This window comes from Thamnophis elegans, chromosome 1 (assembly GCF_009769535.1).
Source record: "Thamnophis elegans isolate rThaEle1 chromosome 1, rThaEle1.pri, whole genome shotgun sequence".
Classification (NCBI taxonomy): domain Eukaryota; kingdom Metazoa; phylum Chordata; class Lepidosauria; order Squamata; family Colubridae; genus Thamnophis; species Thamnophis elegans.
Window position 1 is genome coordinate 150926814 of NC_045541.1, and position 19912 is coordinate 150946725.

The 19912-nt window shown below is 39.6% G+C and overlaps 1 protein-coding gene across 4 annotated transcripts in view; it reads right to left on the reverse strand.

Moving 5' to 3' along the window:
• CEP170B (centrosomal protein 170B) overlaps nucleotides 1-19912 on the reverse strand; it is an 81115-nt gene that overhangs the window by 8534 nt on the left and 52669 nt on the right. For 2 of the 4 annotated variants that reach the window (XM_032235055.1, XM_032235046.1), the window contains exons 9-18: nucleotides 18782-19551; nucleotides 16671-16856; nucleotides 15689-15821; nucleotides 12167-13939; nucleotides 7375-7621; nucleotides 5058-5217; nucleotides 1697-1840; nucleotides 1427-1515; nucleotides 636-729; nucleotides 104-155 (exon numbers count right to left, since the gene is read on the reverse strand). In XM_032235055.1, coding sequence (XP_032090946.1) covers nucleotides 104-155; nucleotides 636-729; nucleotides 1427-1515; nucleotides 1697-1840; nucleotides 5058-5217; nucleotides 7375-7621; nucleotides 12167-13939; nucleotides 15689-15821; nucleotides 16671-16856; nucleotides 18782-19551 — 3648 coding nt within the window. The remainder of the gene's footprint in view (nucleotides 1-103; nucleotides 156-635; nucleotides 730-1426; nucleotides 1516-1696; nucleotides 1841-5057; nucleotides 5218-7374; nucleotides 7622-12166; nucleotides 13940-15688; nucleotides 15822-16670; nucleotides 16857-18781; nucleotides 19552-19912) is intronic. The other 2 variants (XM_032235062.1, XM_032235068.1) reach the window with 2 other exon arrangements.

A 19912-nucleotide genomic window follows, 5' to 3' on the forward strand; every position in this document is an offset into this window, starting at 1 on the left:
GCCTATTGCAACATCTCCAGCTTTCTGTTTCTCAAAACTTAATCATATCTATTTAAGGCTAATCATTCATAAAGAAAAAACTATGAAAGCAAGTATTACAAACCTTCAAGTTGTTTTTGGACTCTGCGAAGCTCCTTCAAAATAGAGCTGATTTCCTAGATTTAAAAAATTAAATACTGATGAACTTTAGCAAAACAAGCCAGTTGTATAGTGTACATTTTAAAAAATTCAATTAAACCAATTTATACCTAGTTTCATACTTGTTCAATCTTGTTTTAAAACAACATATACCTACATATTTTCTTTAAATTCACTTTTAAAGATTTACAACTGGATTTCAATTTTAAAACTCTTTTTGGTTTTCACTCTATTATATTAAAATTCAAGTGCTGAGTTCCACAGTGTGAATTTTGTCAGTAGAATATATGTTTACTTGCATGCTTCCTCAAAAGTAAAAATATGCAAAAGAAATAAGATTAAAATCCAAATCCTGAGCTAATCCCACATTTTGATTTTTGACTTTCAGATTTATTTCAAAACTTAAACGTTTGTATATATAAATCCAACAAGTTCATCAATGCATATTTTTCATAGCAAGACTGCAAAGCACATAATTTAAGAAAATGATTTCCCACCTTGTTTGATGTCTTTAAAATTGGCACTTCATTGTCAGAATTAATTTTGGCTTCCATTTCTTCCCATGTTCTCTCAGTATTCTGGAACAGAATTCTGATACAAATACATTAACGTTGTTACTTCCAGAATTTAAAACAAACCTTCAGAAATACGTGCTTTTATTTATTGCAACTATAAAATAATACATCATCATATTCAGATGGGAGCTAAATGTTTCCTTAAATGACCACCATGACTTTTCTTGTAAGTCTCCCATCCAAGTAGTAACCAGGTCTGACCCTGATTAGCTTTTCTAAAGTCACCCAGGTTTGGCTTGATATGGATACCCACTTAACAGAATTTTATATCCCACTTTATAAAAATAAAATGTTTTATAGTGGTGATTTAATCACACAATCTCTCTGTACCCCACGTTTCAGTATACCTGAATGCTACAAATTATCTATACCAAATTATCAAATTATCTATATGAAATACTGGCCATTTGAAAGCATATTTTAATTGATTTAAAAAATAAGTTAATTATTAATATTTAAATTATTGGATAGATTCCAAGCATGATTATTTGAAATAAGTTCCAAGAGTTCAAGGAGCCATGTTCAAGACTACGATATAAAACTTAATATCCTAACCAAGATACAAATGCCCATTTTAATTCTCTCCTAAATTGAGAGCCGCCAGTATTAATCAATGACATTTTTCTAACTCTGGTATGAAATGCTAGTTTCCAGGATCCATAAGCTGTTTACACGAGAGAGCCATTTACAGTAGATTGGCACCATACACTCACTTCATTTTCTCTGCCAAATTTTCTGTATTTTCCCGAATGGTATGAGATAACTGGGACACAGGGTTTAGCATCAAATTGTCAAAGATCACCTGGAATACAATTACCAAAACAAATTTCAAAGATAGCATTTTTAACATGAGTCTTTTTGATAACCTTCACCCAGTTATTCATGGAACTGATGATCTCATTCGGAAGTAGTTTCACACGTCCATATCTTAGACATGGATGAATTTAATTTCCTATACTTCCATGAAATGGAAATACACTTGCCTCTTCCCTGTTTCTTATCCGTGTTCTTTTTGTGATATCCTCCTCCCGGCTGTCATTCATATTTTGGTCAAAATCACGGAATCCCAATGAACCAGGAGGCACCTTTTGGAAGTTTAGACTTGCTTCTGATATATGCTGTACCAGCTTAAGAATAAAAAATAAATGCTGAATTGAATTATCTAGTTGACAATATAAGAAAGAAGTAACAAGCAACGATGGTGTGATCTTCTAATACCAGTCTTCTTCATCTAGGTGGGAGCAACTCATTACGTGCAGAGAAGCTACTGAAAATGACACATGGTGTTGAGTTCGTCTCCTTCATTTCTATAAAGCATTGCACAATTTACCCAGTGACTCAATATTAAGTAGTTTTGTTTACTTACTTCCAGAAAACAATGGCAAAATTCACAATAGAAATGATATCACATCTTTATTGAATATTGCAGTATCCAATATAGGAGTGTCATTTTCACCAGCTTTCAATATAATACATATTATTAGTACTATTCGATCATTCCAAAATATTAGAATCTCTTTTCAAAGAATGTTACATTAAAAAATTATGCAAGTGTAGAAGACAGTCCACATTCAATGGACTTAGTCATTTTATCAATTAAAACTTTCCTTTAGAGAGGGTTTTTTGTTTTGTTTGCTGTTTAGGAAATATGAATGTGAAATGCAGTTAAGATTTCCATGTGCATAATCCTAGTAAGACACCATTTTTTTTTACTCATGGAGCCTTTTAGAAATACATATTTGCAATTTGGCTAAAGCCCCTACAATGGATCCATTCCTAGCGGTTCTTCCTCCAACTTCAGTATTCTGGAAGACTGACTGGAAACCCATGAAAAGTAAACAAGGAATACAAACAGGGCAGGGTTCACAATTGCAAGATTAAGCCTATATATGCATGCAGTTGCAATTGTATATGTTAGGTCGCTCGGACAAGGCTTCTCTCAATGCATAAACATCCGAAGGGCAAAGGTAGCACACATGCCCTCCCTTCTGCGCATTCAACAAGCACAATAAGTGAGTGACATCTAAACTTGCCCATATCATGACATGGTTTTATCCAATGTACGCAGGTCATGTGGAGGTAAGTTCTAGGGATAAGGGGGGAAGAAATGATGATTCCCAACTGAGTACAGGTAGTCCTCGCTTAGTGACCTTTCAAACTTACAATGAACACCCCAAAAGGTACTTATGACTTGGGTTCAAAGTTGCGGCATCCAGGCCACACCACATCTCTCCGGTCATGTGATCACATTTTAGGCATTTAGCAACTGGGCTGCACTTATAGCCATCTGCAGCGCCCTCGTTACTTCTAGTTTCCAGCATAAACCAATGGGTGAACAATGGGTTTGTTTAGTGGTCACAGTGTTCACTTAACAACCATGGTGTTCGATTTATGACCATCTACTTAACAAACACCACAAAAATTGTCATGAAATCAGGGGGGTCACATGATGACCTGCTTCACAACTGGCATGACTCAGAACTGTAATTCTGGACTCAATTGTGGTCACAAGTCAAGGACTATCTGTAATTCCTTAGGCATCAACTTTTTAAGTTCAATGTCTATTTGAATATAACTAGGTGGGGGGGAAAGATAGGGATTTAGCTCTAAATCTTGGTGAAAGAAAATTTAAGATCGAAAGAAGGAAAAGAAAAAGTGAGAAAGCTGAAAAGAATGAAAAAATGAAAAAGAGAAAAAAATATTTAGAGAACACTAAAAGGTTTTAAAGCAGAACATTAAGTGGGATGGAAAATGCACCTGATATGGAATTGCTGCCTGCAAAGCTGAATGAACAATCTGTATTGAAAGAAAGGAAGAAGGGGAGGGAGGGATACAGAGCAAGTCAGTGCTGACCATAAGATTGGAAGAATTAAATGCAAAGTAGAGTATAGCACAATCAAAAAGGCCAAATCAAATCAAAGAAGTAACAATACCCATCACATCTAGTGCCACCAGAGAATCATAAGATTTCTATAACTCCCTGCTACCATCTAGTGGTCACCTCAATTTTGGCAACCTAGATCTCATAGACTAAATACAAAAAAACACAGCTGGTACTAGCTTGCCCTCCTGTGGCATAACTTGGGAAGCGCATGAGCAGAGCTGGTAAATTGATAGCAAACTACTTTGCAATAGCATTGTGGCTAATGTAACAATGCCATACACTAATAGTAGTAGAAGTAATACAAAGCACAGCCTGGGTTTCAAACATTCTTGTTTACCACACCCAGATGTGTGGACAGTGTAGTACTGGGACTGAATCATAAGAGCTGGAAGGGACCTTAGAGGTCCCCTTCTTCAACCCACTGCCCAAGGCTGGAGTTGAGAGATCAGGGGCAGAATTCTCCAGAATAAAAACCAGAATTTGGCCATCAATTCCATTTAAATGTCTAAATGTTAATCTGGTCCCAACTGGGCTTATTTCATAATTATAAGGGATAGCTTTGGATCTTAATGGTGAACAGACATGGTAATTTAAATATAAACAATCTATCTTCTGGGTTTGTTTTAATTTTGGGTTTGGATAAAGCCAATGAAATAATAGGTAATGGTTTAAACACATTTTTTTTAAAAAAACAAGCTGATACATTCAGTATGCAAAAGGTCCTCTGAGGAAAAATTTAGAAGCACATTCCTACAAAATATTTGCAATCTCTTACTCTGATTATCAATGAAGTGTTAACTTCTCCAGAGCTTGTTTTAATGCTGTCCCTTCACCCATGTACATTCTAAAAAAATCCAATATTGCAATGTTCATATGGATCAGGAATGACTTCCATTTTTTACTACCAGTTTGCTTGCATGTGTGCTCATGCATGTGCATGCCCCACTTCTGCGCATGCACAGAAGTATCCGGGTGGATGGAGCCTCCCACCGCTGCTACTATCAGTTCGCCCGATCCGGGCCGAACCGGGAGCAACCCACCTCTGACTAAATCCATGAGTCATGTTTTTCTTGGTTGTGCTTTTTATACAAGTTTAACACAATGGTTTATCACTAAAAAAAAACCTTCTTCAAGTTGTGGAGTTTTAGGGTGAATTTTTTTTTGCCACAAACTGGAAAGTACCTTATGACTGACAGAAATCCTAAAATCAGCTGTTTCAAATTCTGCTACTTAGCAACACAGGGATGTTGCAAGAAGTTTACCATTTCAGTAAAGAACAACCACGTATAGAGATAACCTTGCTTGCATATGAAAATAATTGAATGCTTTATTATGGATATCATTATTATTATATAATATTCCTTATTAGGAATCTTATGATTCAACCATAATATGAATATTATGGACTTCTGGTCAATGATGTTGCACCACTTATTGACAACCTTAAGCAGCTCCCATACCTCTTCTCTTGCCGAAATGGTTGAAGCAGGGGTATTAGGCACCGAACTGTGGGCAGTACTTGGGCCTGTTCCAGATGAGCTCTGGGAATCGCCATCTCCAGCAACATCATGAATCTCTCGAGCAAGGATTGCTACATCTTTTACCAAGGTCTGGCTTAATCTATAAGAATGGTATGAACTCTTTAAGTAGGTCTGATAAAGATTAATACAATGCATTATTCACAACTAGAAGGAACTTTCTGTCTCCTTCTAGGTACAAAATAAATAGCAGTTAAAAAGTTCAGAGAGGAGGATTCCTGACATGGATACTAATTATATTCAATTAGAAAAACACAGTGTCTAGTTTTGCTATTTAAAAACTATAAAAATTGTTTCTCCTGTAATGATTTCTGCTTGATATTGAAGAGTGGTGTATTTGAGCGTTGTGGTGGCCTAGTGGTGAAGATGTTGATCTCTCATTCAGAAGGTGGGTAGCAGCAGATGTTTCTTTCCTCAGGCGCAAATTAAAAATATCTGCTGCAAACGCCATGTAAGTATCAGAAAGGCATCTGGGCAGTAAATGCTCAGCTGGTTCAGTGCCCAAACTCTACCCCGAATTAAGGGATTACAGGGTCATAAAAAGAAAGTTTTATTGAAGATATGTACTTATGTGCTGAAGAAAATTACTATAAAGGAGAGACAACAAATGCCTTCCAGGTTTTCATTCTCACCAACCTCAGCCAGAATGGCAATGGAAAAGGCCCAAAATCTTTATTACACTGTGATCTAATGAGTCAAATTGGGGTTGAGTATGCAACCATGCCATAAAACATCAAAAATTACAAAGTATTTAGAAAACAGTTATATCTTGAACCTAAAGTTGATATATCCAACTTAGTATTGTCACTTTCAGGCTTTCAGATTTGAAGCACGGGTCTGTCCTATAGTCCAGCAGGGAAATGGGACCAACAGAACAAGAGACCTTTAGTTGACCATTGAGCTAGTAGGAGACCATTTTCCCAATCAACTGCTGAAGTAAAAGCAATGGCTTTGAGGTTTTCCAGCTTTTCCCAATAGTCGTATTACCTGCCACATAACCATTTCAACTTCCTATTTTAAACTGCTAATTAGATACAGTACATTTGCATTTTCCTAAACTGAACCATATCGAAGGAGGTAAAAACTTAACAGCTTTTGAAGCTGGAAAGAGTAATGGCTGCAGATAAAAAGTGGCAGGACTAAAGATTGTCTATTATAGAGCCTATATTACAGTTTTACAAGTCCCACACCTGAAAATACAAACAAAAGAATGTGCGCTGCTGATCTTCAACCAATCCAATCTGTGGAGGTCCCAAGAGTTGCCAAAAACACAGGCATCCATTCTTGGGTTGGAGATGCACAGGGGGCTGAAGCAGCAGTTGAATGGAAAAGCACAATTTCTTTTTCCTATTATTTTTTTATATGCACGGTAACATGAACCAGTTCTCAGTTATGACAAGCTTGTGCTGTGAATGGTAGGAAACATGAGGCACCACTAAAACAAGTGCTAAAAAGTGTTGTAAAATCACTGTACAACATACCCACCATATTGGTTCACTTAATACCAGACTACTGTTTCCCTGAAAATAAGACCTATCCTGAAAATAAGACCTAGCACGTTTTATGCATGCACCTAATATAAGCCCTACCTTCCCCCCCAAAATAAACCCTACTTAAGAGCCTGCATAGCTGACCAGCCACCCATTCCATTTGGTTGCTCGCGGTGCCACAGCTACAAGACAAGGCAGGATAGCGGTGGAGCTGCTCCATGCGCCCCGCACCAGCTTACTTCAGGCCATCCATGCTCTTGACAATTGCCTTGGGGTGGCAGCACCACCAGGCATGTGCAGAAGAAGCCCACATGGCCACTGGCCCACTCCTGCTTGATCGCAGCCATAACAGAGCAGGAGGCTGAGTGGCCTATTGGTGCCATGGTCACAAGGCAAGGCAGTGTCGGGGCATGTATGGCCTGGCTGAGGGGGCTTGAGGTAAGCTGGTGCAGGGTACGTGGGGCAGCTCCAACACCACCCTGCCTTGCAGGAGTGGCACTGGCGCACAACGTGGCCTCTGCCCCACCGCAAGCAAGTAGAAGTGGGCCTACTGTACCTGGGGGAGGGAATAAGACACCCCTGAAAATAAAGCCTAGTGCTTATTTTGGGGCCCAAAAGAAAACAAGACCTGGTCTTATTTTCGGGAAAACACGGGTAGTTTCTCTTTGGACTCAATGTGATTTTTTCTCACCTGTGCCCACTTCAACTGTTTGGTCTGTTGCTCGAAGTATTGCCAAACTGTGTCTCACCTGGCTATTTCTGCTATCTCTGCAGTCTGCACAATGAAACTGTAGGGATCCTGTTCACCATATTCTTCATCTTCCATCTCTCGGCTGCTGCTATGCTTCTGTTTATTCAACCCGGAGCTGCGGGTCCTGGGAGTCTGGGTGGCTGTTGAGGCATGGGAGCGTTTGTGTTTAGGGGAACTGTGATTTGAGCCATACTCCTCCTCGGAAGTGGAAGTATAATCTGAGCCCTGATGCCGCCGCCTCGAAGCTTATATAAAATGAATTGGTTTTCAGATGGTGGTAAGGAAGAAAAAATTGAAGAAAAGTAAAGACAAGACTTCAAAAAAGCCATAACACAAATGCAATCAGCCCAAGAAAAGGAGGAGTAAGAAAACTTATGTGCATAGCATGAGATGGAAGAGATTTTTAATAGGTGAAAATCAAATAGCTTGCACTTTAGCTGGAATGGATGTAGATGACCCAATTATCACACACTTATCACACATCTGTCATACGCTTTATTTCCAATTGTCTGGTGGCCACTTGCTAATGTTTTCATCATTGCTTGATAAAACATGCTCCCCAGTGAAGAGATATTATTCAATTTGGAAGCTGAGCTGATCACATGCTCAACTGGATCCCTTTCCCCAGCCCCTCAATCGGGTAAGACAAGGCCTGGCTTCACTGCAATGACCCAAGCACTGAAAAAATAAAACAATGCTCCAAACTGCACAAAATCTTCAAATTTCATTTCAAATTTCACTAGAGATTTCTAGTAGAATTTCCATGTACTATACCACCTCAAAAGATTTTAGATCAGAACACCAAACGCCTTGCCTGAAGTCTTGAAAAATATGAAAAAAATACAAAATCACCAGAAATTTAATGATCTTCTGAGATCAGCTATCTTTTACAGTATATTTCTAATTTTGTGGTTCCATCAAATTTAATGTTGCCAATTCCTGTTGTTCAGGAACCTTTAGTCGATTTCCTTTCTGCAGTTTTATCTAATGTGCAAAGATTATGGGTAGACTTAGATGGGCACATAATATTAGGGATGAGCTGTTTCACACCGACCCATGTTCTACATTTGTTAGTTTCTTATAGCCAACACTTGAATAGAGCTACAGGCAGACAACCAGGGAGAAGCAATTCTTCCTATATGGTTAAGAACCAATTTATAACAACCTCTCAAGCAGTAGGAATAATTCATCAGATCAAGCACAAGTGTGTGATGAAATGTGTGGTAAAATGGTCATCTCCCATCTGTCTGTTGTCATAAGTTAAATTAATCATTATCAATGAACAAAAAATATTTGGCAAGGTAGATATACATATAACCATAAACTTTGACACGGTAGGATTTTTCCTCACGTGGCATGGGTTTTTGATCTCAATGTGCACGAAAGGCCCCAAGAGAGTCAATTAGGCAAGTTAGTTTTCCATGTATTCACCTTAGGAATCATTAATTTCAGATGGCTCCATTTCCAAGTACAAGTAAGCAGCTCTAAGGCCAGCAGGAAAAGCAGAAATGTTTGTCTTGTTTACACAGTCAGGAATACTACAGGTTCCAATAAAGGAGAATATTTGTAGCTCAGGGTTGAAATGAGGGGTCCTTGGTGCTCTCTGAGATTGTTTGTTTTCTTGCAGACGTTTCATTACCCAATCTAGGTAACATCATCAGTGCTGGTAAGAAGCAAACCCCACTCCTTATACTAGACCCCCTCATACTACCAAGTTACTTAAATTGGTATTCAATTCGGCATTGCTATTTTTTTATTCAGTGGTTTCCAAACTTTCCAAAGCTGCTTATAAGAGGTTTGAAGATGGAGATGATAATTTTAATAAAACAATGGTTCAATCCTCTCAGCAGTATGTTAACAGCTAAACTGTTGACTATAGAAACTGCAAAAAGAAAAAGAAAGCAAAAATTCAACACTTTAGACTGGACCTGAAAATAATCTAAGTCTGCATTCTACACTTCATATTGGCTGTGACAGCATGGCAGCAAAGAAAATTTAGAAGAAAGCCAGGGAGCCAAAGCCTTTATTTTAAGTAAGACATTTTTTTCCCCTTTTGCTATGGAATGACCCATTTGATTCTGAATTGCCTTGTTTATATTTATTAAATTTATATGCCACCCATCTCACTATTGAGTGACTCTGCAGTTTACAACACCATATTATATGCTGAAACCCAGAAAACTACCCAATAGCTAACAAATCTAGCTTGTTTTAGACACTATCTACATTAACTTACCACAATTTTCCAACTGCTAGAGAGGGATCTTAAGTGTTCATTTTCTGAGATGCCAGAAATGAAAATCAAGCCTTTCAAAGGAGCTTTTATTCTTGAATTATAGAATTTACCCTGATCTCCAATCTCTACTAAACTAAACGCTCAAGCCAACAGACACAGGCTGTTACTACATGGCTATTTATCTCCGCAAAGAACAGAAACCTGCAAATGACTTCAACTTTTTGTTTAATCCAGCAATTAAGACTTGTTAACAAACAATGGGGAATTAATTACTTCAGCATTACTGATTGCGTAAACAGGCAGTGAGTGAAAAAGAAAACTCTGCAAAAAGGGTAACATGTTATAAACAAGAGATTAAATCTGTGGGGCTGTGTGTGGCCTTCACGCTGTACATAATGATGAAGAGTTAAAGGCAAAGGCCTGCCGAAATCAGATGTCCCTGGTTGCATTTACTGGTTGCATTTACTGAAGGACTAATCCATTGATTTTTTTTTCTGTTGTAACAGCTCTCTTGAACTGTGCAGTCCTTGACATACGACAATTGAGCCCCAAATTTCTATTGCTTAAGCAAGGCAGTTGTTAAGTGAGTTTTGCCCCACTTTATGGGGCAAAACTCATTTCTTCCCACAGTAAATCACTGCAGTTGTTAAGTTAGTAACACAGTTATTAAGTGAATCTGGCTTCCCCACTGACTTTGCTTGTCAGAAGGTCACTAAAGGTGATCACATGATACCAGGACACTGCAATTGTCAAAAAACATGCTAGTTGCCAAGCATCCAAATCTTGATCACATGACCATGGGGCTGCTGCAATGCTTGTAAGCGTGAAAAATGGTCATTTTTACAGTGCTGCTGCATCTTCAGTCACTAAACAAATGGTTATAAATCGAGGACTATCTGCAACTTCCTGAACTGTTGGACTGCACTCCAATCTGTTTTTGGAAAGTAATGATTCAGAACTGCTGTGTGAGGTTCTTTTACCTAAAACAACACTGGGTTTAAAGTTATCTATGCTTATTTGTGTAAATGAATTCACAAGAGATGAAACCATGTTATATAGGTTATTAGTCAAGACTGAATGTTGAAACACTTGTAGAACTGCCCTTCTACAAACTAGAGTCAATGCAGGAGAAGTAGAAAGTCCACAACCTACAGGACATTAGTTAGGGTAGAAATATTAGTCATGTAGTGATTGGTGTGGACTCCCAATCTTAACTTCTACACTGAAACTTGTTAGCCATTGCTGCAAAACACTAGAAGACAAAAACCAATTCATTTGAAAGAAAGAGTGGGCAAAATTAAGATTGAAGTGAAATAAGCAGCTTTGCCCCAAAATACATGATCCGTAACTTTGGGTCCTTACTGTCCATGCACTATTATTTATGTAGTCCCTTTATATGTGGTGCCATTGAAAGGCTTTAATTCATTTGAACGCTTGCCTTAAATATTCACAAGAGATAAACTGAAATTCCTTATAAATAAATAGTTCTGCATATTCCAAACTCATTCCCTGGGGAAACACCAAGTTATAGTCATTTCTTACACTCTGTTTCTCCCAGTGCTAAATAAAAAACACAGGAGTTGGTTAGTAAAATAATGCAGTTTGGCAGGAAGTTTGTCTTCAAAACTTTTAGATGTCAACTCCTATTGGTTCCAGACATTATTGCTACTGGCCAAAATCGTGGGAGATGCAATCCAAAATATCTGGAGAGCGTAGTGGCTAAGAAATTCAGTGGCTAAGACACTGAGCTTGTCCATCAGAAAGGTCGGCAGTTTGGCAGTTTGAATCCCTAGTACAGGTCTCCTGCATGAGCACGGGGTTGGACTAGATGACCTCCAAGGTCCCTTCCAACTCTGTTACTCTTACCTCATCCTACACTGATGTGACTTGAACTACGTGTGCATATCTGATGAAAATGGACTACACTGACAAATTGTGTTTTCTGTGAATATAATCCTCTACAGAGGAGACCATGTCAATTATAGCTGCTTTGCCATTTGAACCTATACAGTTGTTGTTTTATGATTTATTAAATTTATGTGCTGCCGGTCTCATTACTAAGTGACTTATATCACATCGATTTTGCCAGTATAATCTAGAATTCTAATTTAGAAGATACTGGAGGGTGATTTATGATTCCCCATAAATTGCTTAATGTAAGAAATATGCAGTTTTGGCACTTTGAGGAGCCATAGAAAATTCAAAAGAAGGATATTGAGGAAATGCAACCCATTTTTTTCCTAGCCATAAGCAGAACATTGTGCCTTATCTAAGGAGCTATCCAGATGAAAATTATAAGAGACTGGACATGCAGGATGGAGACACAATGACTTTGAACATGACAGTTGCATTGCAATAGCCTTTGAGATTTGAAATAAACAAATAAGAAAGGAATTCTGGTTGATTATTCAAATACAAAAAGTAAAAATATGAGGCAGGATTATATTATGACATGGGTTAGAGACATCTCTGTTATCCTTTGCATAACTTAGGCGATTTGTGTTGGAAAATCATAATTATAAAGAAAAAAAAGTGCAAAGACCCAATTACTCACTGGAGGTAGAGGCATATTTCACACTGCTAGAACGTGTCCTGCTGAAAGATTGCTTGGAAGCAGCTACCACTGCTGCTGTTTTCTTAACAGCATTTTTAGCTTCTGACACAAGCGGTTTTCGGGTAGAATAGTACGACTCTGCACTGCGCCCAGAAAAGGTTGGCTTTGATGGGGCACTTTCAGAGTCACTTGGCACTGTGAAAGATCCTGCCCGTTTCCTTGGCATGGCAAGAATGTCAAGCCTTGAGAGCTTCTTGGCCTCTACCGGTTGCTTGGAAGATGCTGTGGTTCCCTCAGGGTGTGCTGCCGTTTTCTCCGTGTCAGCACTCTCGTTGTCTGAGGTATCTCCCAATCGGGCTCGGCGAAGTTTGGAGGCTCTCGTGGGCCTTGGGGTCGATAGACTATTTGACCTGGTAAGAACTTGTTGAATCTTTTGCACCGTTGTGGTTACCTTGTTGTGATCTTCTTTGGTTGACTGTGAGAAAGGCTTCTTTCTAGAAAGAGGCCTTGAGGGGAGCTGTTCCTGATCAGAAGAGGCTATTTCACTCGGAGGCAAATACGGGAGGCTGCTACTTCTCTCATCATCTGTATAATCCTGAGACCCACTTGTTCCTGCGCTGTGTTTCACTTGAAAACGCCTTGCATTTTCACCTTTGCTCCCAGTCTCGGGTGGGATTGCTTTCCGTTTTTCTGAAAGCCTGTCGCGTGCACTAGCTTGAATATTTTGCTCTTGGCCAGACGGCGTGGACGACGACCTCTCTTTCTGTAAAGGTGACACTGATTTTTGCTTTGGTGGGTGACTTGGCAGATTTTTACCACTTACCAAGCTGACCGTGCTGGCTGTGTCCACATCCGACTCTCCAGATAGAGAGTCTTCTAAATGCCCAGGAGGATTTTCAGGAGCATCGAGCTGGTGAGTTTGGCAAAGAATTTTGGCTTCCAAGGCTGCTAGGGCAGTTTCAGTGTCTTTAAGAAGGAGATGGGTCTCAGGATTATAGTCCATACGATTTGCTCGTGTGACCTCAAGATCTTTAAGTAGAGGGTGGCTTGAGATATGCGGTAGCCTGTTTTGAGGAATGTTGCTGCTTGACTTCTCTTTGGTAAAACTCTCTTGTCTAACAAAAGATGAAATTTCTTTTGTGGCTACAGCTTGTTGTTCTGGTAGTCCCTGGTGTAATGACATAACCATTTTCCCATTTGAGTAAAGACATGTATTGTTCATTCCTTTGGCAGCTGTCTTTCCATACTTGAAAGGAGGTTCTTCTTTGTCTATTTCAGGAGGATGAGGAGGTATGCTTGAAGGAAGCTTTGAAGGAACCCCAATCTCTTCTGCCTCATCATCTATATAAAAAGATGCTGACAGGGGATCACTTAGTGCTCTCAAGCCTGAAAGTCTTGGCATAGGACACTGAGAGCTTCTAGACTTTGCACTTTCAGCCCTTATTCGACTCTGTTCAGATGTTTTGGTGCCATCTTGGCTTTTCCTACCTTTTTCCAAGTTGATACCATCATCAGATTTGCTGGTATCACTAAGGCTATCTGGATCCAAATCTTCCTGAGTTAACAATCGAGTGTCAGAATCCACATATATTTCTTCCCTGGAATCATTACTAAAGTTCCTTTGGGAAACTTCAGGAAAGATCTCGTGACAAATTAAAATAGCCGGTGTTGGACTTTCCAATTTTTCACCTGGAGGGAGTTGAGGAAGAAGTCGTCTGGTCCGTGATGCCACTGAAATCTCAGACTCTCCCATTCTGGGACTGGAATCCTTTTCTGAGAACGATAGGGAGACAGTCATTAAACTCAAAAATTAAGATGTCCTGTTGTATTCAAAGATAAGACAGCTTTGTGTCGTCTTTGTCTTTTTTGTGTTCTTAGCTTTGTCCCAATAGCAATGTTGGTGAATCTTTTCAGCACTGAGTGCTGAAACAGAAGCGCGCACGGAGGGAACACCCAAAACCAGAAGAGCAGCTCCCCGGCACGCACATGCGGGAGCACCGGAAACCAGAAGAGCAGTTCCCTGAGCTACTGGTTTCTGGTGTGCACATGCGCGGCAGTCATCTGGTCTTCCAGTTTCTGACACACATGCGAGCATGAAGACCAACTGGCTGGTGCACATGTGTATCCCGGAATCCAGAAGAGCAACATGCCCGGAGAGATGGCTCTGTGTGCCACTTCTGGAACGCATGCCATAGGATCACCATCACGGCTCTATAGAGAAAAATACTACTGAAACATGCTTTTTCTCTCCATGAAGTTTCTTGCCAAGATTTTAGAACTGATTTTCTAGAATTCTAAATTATTCCAGAAAGCTTCATAAATAAATTCAATTACATTCCATGGGAGAAGAAAAGGCATGAAAGAAGGAAATTAACATAGAAAACCTGTTTACGTATTTAGTGTTTTGATGCATGGAGAACAACTAAACTCTGCTTTAAAATGTGTACTTTGAAGGCATTTCATCTCTCCCTTTTCCAGAAATTTTTTGACATGAGTAAAATATGGCAGCATGAACAGGCTATTTCATCAAGCTCAAATTGTAGGATACAATATTTTTAAGCTTAAGTTTTAAACGTCATCAAATGGAGTCTGTTAAATTTCAAGTCAACGTATAATACCATTGGTTATGGCATTTTTCTGAACAACTTGAAGGAACTGAGGCTTGAAGTCAATTGCAACATCTCCAATCTTTCCTATTAGTTTGTGTCCAAATAGTATGAAGCGAGTGAACCCACAGATATTGGACCTGTGAAGTTCCACAGTTTTCTGTCCTGTTTTTATGTAGTGTCATTGGGAAGGGTCCTCTGGAGTGAAATGTTAATAGTGACATTCATCTCTACTATTTTATAAAATCTAACTCCAAATGACTGATTGATACTCTTTAATATTGCCTAAATGAGATGGTGAGATGGCAGAGGTGAATAACCTGATATTGTATCAAGAAAGGATGGAGATTTTGTTGTCAGTAGGGATCCCAAATTATATTGGAATGCAACAACTCACCATATGCTGTCAAAGGATTGTCAAATGACACGGAAAACTTCATTTAATTTAGTGTGTCAGCTGTGTCCATTTCTAAATTATCTACGTTCTATCTAAAATATTGCAATGTAGTATATGCTAATTCTTGTTAAGACAACCAAAGTCAATGATAGATAGACAGCCTATAAATTTAAACTAATAAACCTTGAGTTGAAAAGTTTACATTGATACAAAGCACACCTGCAATTTACTTTTGATTATATCACTTCAATACTGAAAGATTTTCATTACTAGCCAATTTGAATTCCAAAACAGAAGCTACTCACATTTGGATATGGGGAAAGTTCTTCAAGTATCACAAAGTTTGATATTGCCACCTATATAAAGGAATTCTTACCAGCAAAATTAACCAGTTTAGGAATTTTAAGTTTGGAATATAAACCTAAATTTAAAACAATGGAAAATGGGTACAGAAACAAGGTGATTTTATACAGTTAAAATCCTTTGAAATGCTAGAATGATATCAGTTGCTTTACGTACCTGTGCTAACCTGACAGTGGGGACCCTGCTCGGCTTCCACAGCTCCAGGGGCAGAACCTGAGCCCGGGTAGCTATCTGCAAGGCTTGCCCATCTTGAAATCCATTTTTGGCTGCTTTGGACTGAAGATGACACCTGCAAAAGATGAAAGATGTGACATGGTTAAAACAAGATCGTCCAAAGTTTAGTGTGGCATTTTAAAATTCCATCATAGCTGGATATTCATAAGTAACTGCTTTGCTGAAGCACAGAGATGGATTGAGATCTGAGTTTTGAAGGAAAGTGAGGGATCAATGGAAGCTTCAATGGGGAAAAAAATTCCTCTTCAATTCCTCTACAGCAGGAGTGTCAAATTCATGGCCCATGGGCCGGATGCATCACGTGCTGGCCACGCCCATCCCGGTTTAGTGAAGGAGGAGAAAGTTGTGACAACAATGTGACACCGCGAGTTTGACTCCCTTGTTCTACAGTTCCCAATGCTGTCCTTTCAGGTTTTTCCTGACTGGAAACGCTGCCATTGCTGCCTCCTCCATGTGTGCTACCTCTGCTGGGAACGCTGGAGCCTTTGTTGTTGAGTAGCTGATTGGCGGTTGGATCAGCCTCCCAGATTGCCGCTGCCTAGAATAGCTGATCGGCGGTATTCCGGGAGGCCGATTCAACTGCCAATCATCTGCTCGGCAGCGAAGGCTCCAGCATTTCCTGGAGGCAAACGGCGGCAGCAGTGACACCAACCCCCTCCCACCGTCACAATATTTGCTCTATGAGATACACAGACATTTCCACCCACTTTGGGGAGGTGGGGGGGGGAGTGTATCTTATAGACCGAAAAATACCGTAAATCCAAACTTTTGAATACCATAAATTACATCAAAAGGAAAACATTCTTTTAAAAATGCATTAATTGCAGTTCTATTTACTTAAACATTCAAGTCAAGTGTGCAGGTGAACAAGAAGATAAATATTATTTATACATATCCACTGTACCGGTATATCTCCATGATGACCACTTGCTACTTTGGACGCAATGACCTGCATCATCGTCACCTTTGGAGCTGAGCCGTTTTCTCCAAACAAGTGATTGTGCCCTAATTCTTCTTTTTCACCTTTTATAACTGGCCTGAAGGTTGAAGAAGTTCTGGAAAATTCAGGAGACTCCAAAACACCAAAAACCTGGTGACGAGAAAAACAAATCCCCCCCACTTAACATCCTCATACTGATTCATCTTCAGTTCTGAGTTAACAGGTTGAGAGTCACTTTCTTACAGATTTTTTTTCATCTCGGCATGAAAAAAATCAAGATCTGGGAGGCCAGAAGCAAGCAAATGAGGTTCAATCAGTCAGCTATCAGGTGACAAGGATGTTACTCTTGCAATTATTAGTCTAATATGGGATGAATCAGAGAAATATGTCACCACGTAAAAACTGGGAAAGGCAAACTTTGCCTTCCTGATATTTTGAACTTCCAAGTCCACCCCTGTCAATCCACAGGCTGAGATGCTTGAGGATATGAAAGCGGTACTGCAATTTAAATTACTGGGGATGATCAGGGTGCTTCTCCTTTCACATCTTTTTTTAACCATATTTTATCTACTTTTGTATAAGGAAGTATTAGTTTAGACTTTAGGACAAATAGGGAAATGCATTCCAAATTGATACAGCTATCAATTATTATGCATGCCTACCTAGACTGTAATTATCAACCAGCGTGCAGGTGTTCATGCAGTTCATGCAAGGGCAGGTTTATCAAACCCCAGAGACAAAACTGTTGTAATAGTTCACAGGGTTCCTTGAACAAGCCATAAGAATACACACACATAGCAGAGAATGTGTGTAATTTCAAGTTAGCCTGTTGCATTGTTAGCCGTATTTCATAGTTGTAAATGTCATTCCTATATTAGATAACATTATCAGGTGGGGATGATGAGGGGAAATGAAGTCTCTTGCTTGGCAATGGTTTGTATCTCAGGAAAGTTAGACACTTCCCTGAGTGGGAGACAGCTGTTGTAATTACAACCTCCTGTCCTTATTTAGTACAGCTCAAGGCAGCATGCAAAAGGATCCCACCTTCCATACAACAACTTTGGGGGTTGGATTAGACTGAGAGAGTCACTGACTAGGCTTTCATGCCAAAGAGAGGCCTAATCTCCCAGTTCCTACGTAGTTTTAACTTACTATAACTACTATACCAAATTCTCTTCATAGCTGAATTCCTGGGAAAGTAGTTAATTGCATGGAAATGAAACAGGATCTAAGCCTATTTGTCTACCAATTGCAGCTTGGTTGAGTGCCCTGTTTCTAAGCACTCTCTCACGTTTTTTAAACCTGGTTTGTTCTAAAATCTGCATTATTTCCTAACAGAAGTGAGATTAGTAACACAGCATTGTATCTTTTGACTACCAGCAGGTAGCAGTCAAGATGCTTCACCAGCCACATTTGACTAGAAGGTTACAAGCTGCATAAGCTTAGCTAAGAAAAATAGAAATCCAGTTCTTTCGAATATTGCATGTAAAACAATACAGCCCCAATACCCTTTCTCTTTCTACATGCAATTATTTTTTTAATAATTGAATTTATTTGCCACCCATTTCCCTGATAAGGCAAGCTTGTCAACTCCCCTGCTATACATGAGAATTAAGACTTAGCTACTGCAATTTTTTCTTCCAGTGCAGACATGACATTTTCAGTCAGGTTCAGCCACAGGGTTTGTATTATCCCAACTCCTTGGCTCTCACATACCCAAATCCTTTGGCTCTTCTCCATGAATGCCTTACTTAAGGGTGACTTTTGCAATAGTTTTAGTTGCGCAAGGTTAATCTGGGTTTTCATCAAAGAAGGGTTTGGCCGCTATCAAACCAATGATGAAAAGAAAACTAGTTTAGAATTTGCCATATTTAATGCAGAGCAAAAGTAAGTAAACTCATGAGCAAATGCAAGAGGGAGCCAAGGAAAGGCTATCAATCCTATTAATTTAGTTGGTCAGCAGCATTTTAGTGGATGTACCAGGCCTTACTATTCTTGCCCCAAAGTTTTGGTTACCAATCTCCAAATGGCAAAAATGCACTAGTTCCTTTTGTTTCTAAGAAATATGAACTTACCTGATCAATCATTTTTCGAGCTTCTTCTACTTCTTTATCCTGTGATTCAGTTTCAATAGTGTATGTGCCTGTTTCACTCAAACTATCTTCCTCTTCCTGTTTCTTAGCTTTGGCCACTTTAGGATCAGCAATTGGTGGAGGAATTGTTTCTGGTGCTGTTGGGACAATCACTGTCCGTGAGCTTAGTGGTGTTGGCGCAGGAGGGGGCTTTTCAATGTTGGGCTGAGTCGCTTGAACGCTTTCTCTTAAACATTCAGCAGCAAACTCTTGAGCTAATTTTGATTTCCTTCCAACACTCCCGTAACTTTTTACAGGTGTTCGTGATGTGGAGGATGGGGAAGGGCTGATCCGCTCATCTGCCTTCTCCCTCCTGAAGGAGCCTGCTCTTGGAGTGGTGAATGGATTATTGCTTGGCCCTTTGGTCCCTGCTGCAGGTGGATGTTGGGAGGGCATGGAACTTACTGGTTTCTCAGCAGGCACTGTAATTTTGCGTTTTTCAACTTTTGTCTTCAGGGTGGGATCGACCTCATTTTGGGTAGAATGGCCACTGTGTGTGAAAGACTGTGATCTTTTCTTCCGGGGCACGTCATCATCAAAGAACTCAATGACAAAGGCCTGCTGGTTGTGGAGCATTTCCTGGGGATCACGTCGAATTTGGCGCTGGAGTTTGGCTTGCTCTATCATTTGCTCATTGCTAACTGTCTCTTTCTCTGGCTTAGGTGCTACTTGGTCCTCTGAGTCACTTTGGGTTCCATCTTCATGTCTGTTACCTAAAGAATTGGAACACAGATCAGATTGTTCTACGATAAGGCATGATTCCTTTCTATGTCACTACGTCAGTAATGTCCCCTTGCCCCTCCCTTTAGATAGCATTAGACAACCCAGGACCTATTGGGTCCTCATTTCAGATAAATTTCCTTACCTAAACAGATAAAGAGAGTTACCATGGGCAGACCAAAAAAATCAGTGGGAGTGACAGCAACCTTCAACTGTCTTTAGGCTTCCCCACTGACTCTCCTTGTGAAAAGCACTCAGGGACGTTAGAAATGATGACATGACCACAGGTGACTGTGGTGGCATGTCAGTACTGAAGTGGCCACAACTTTATCAAAGTTCAGTCCAATGGGATTT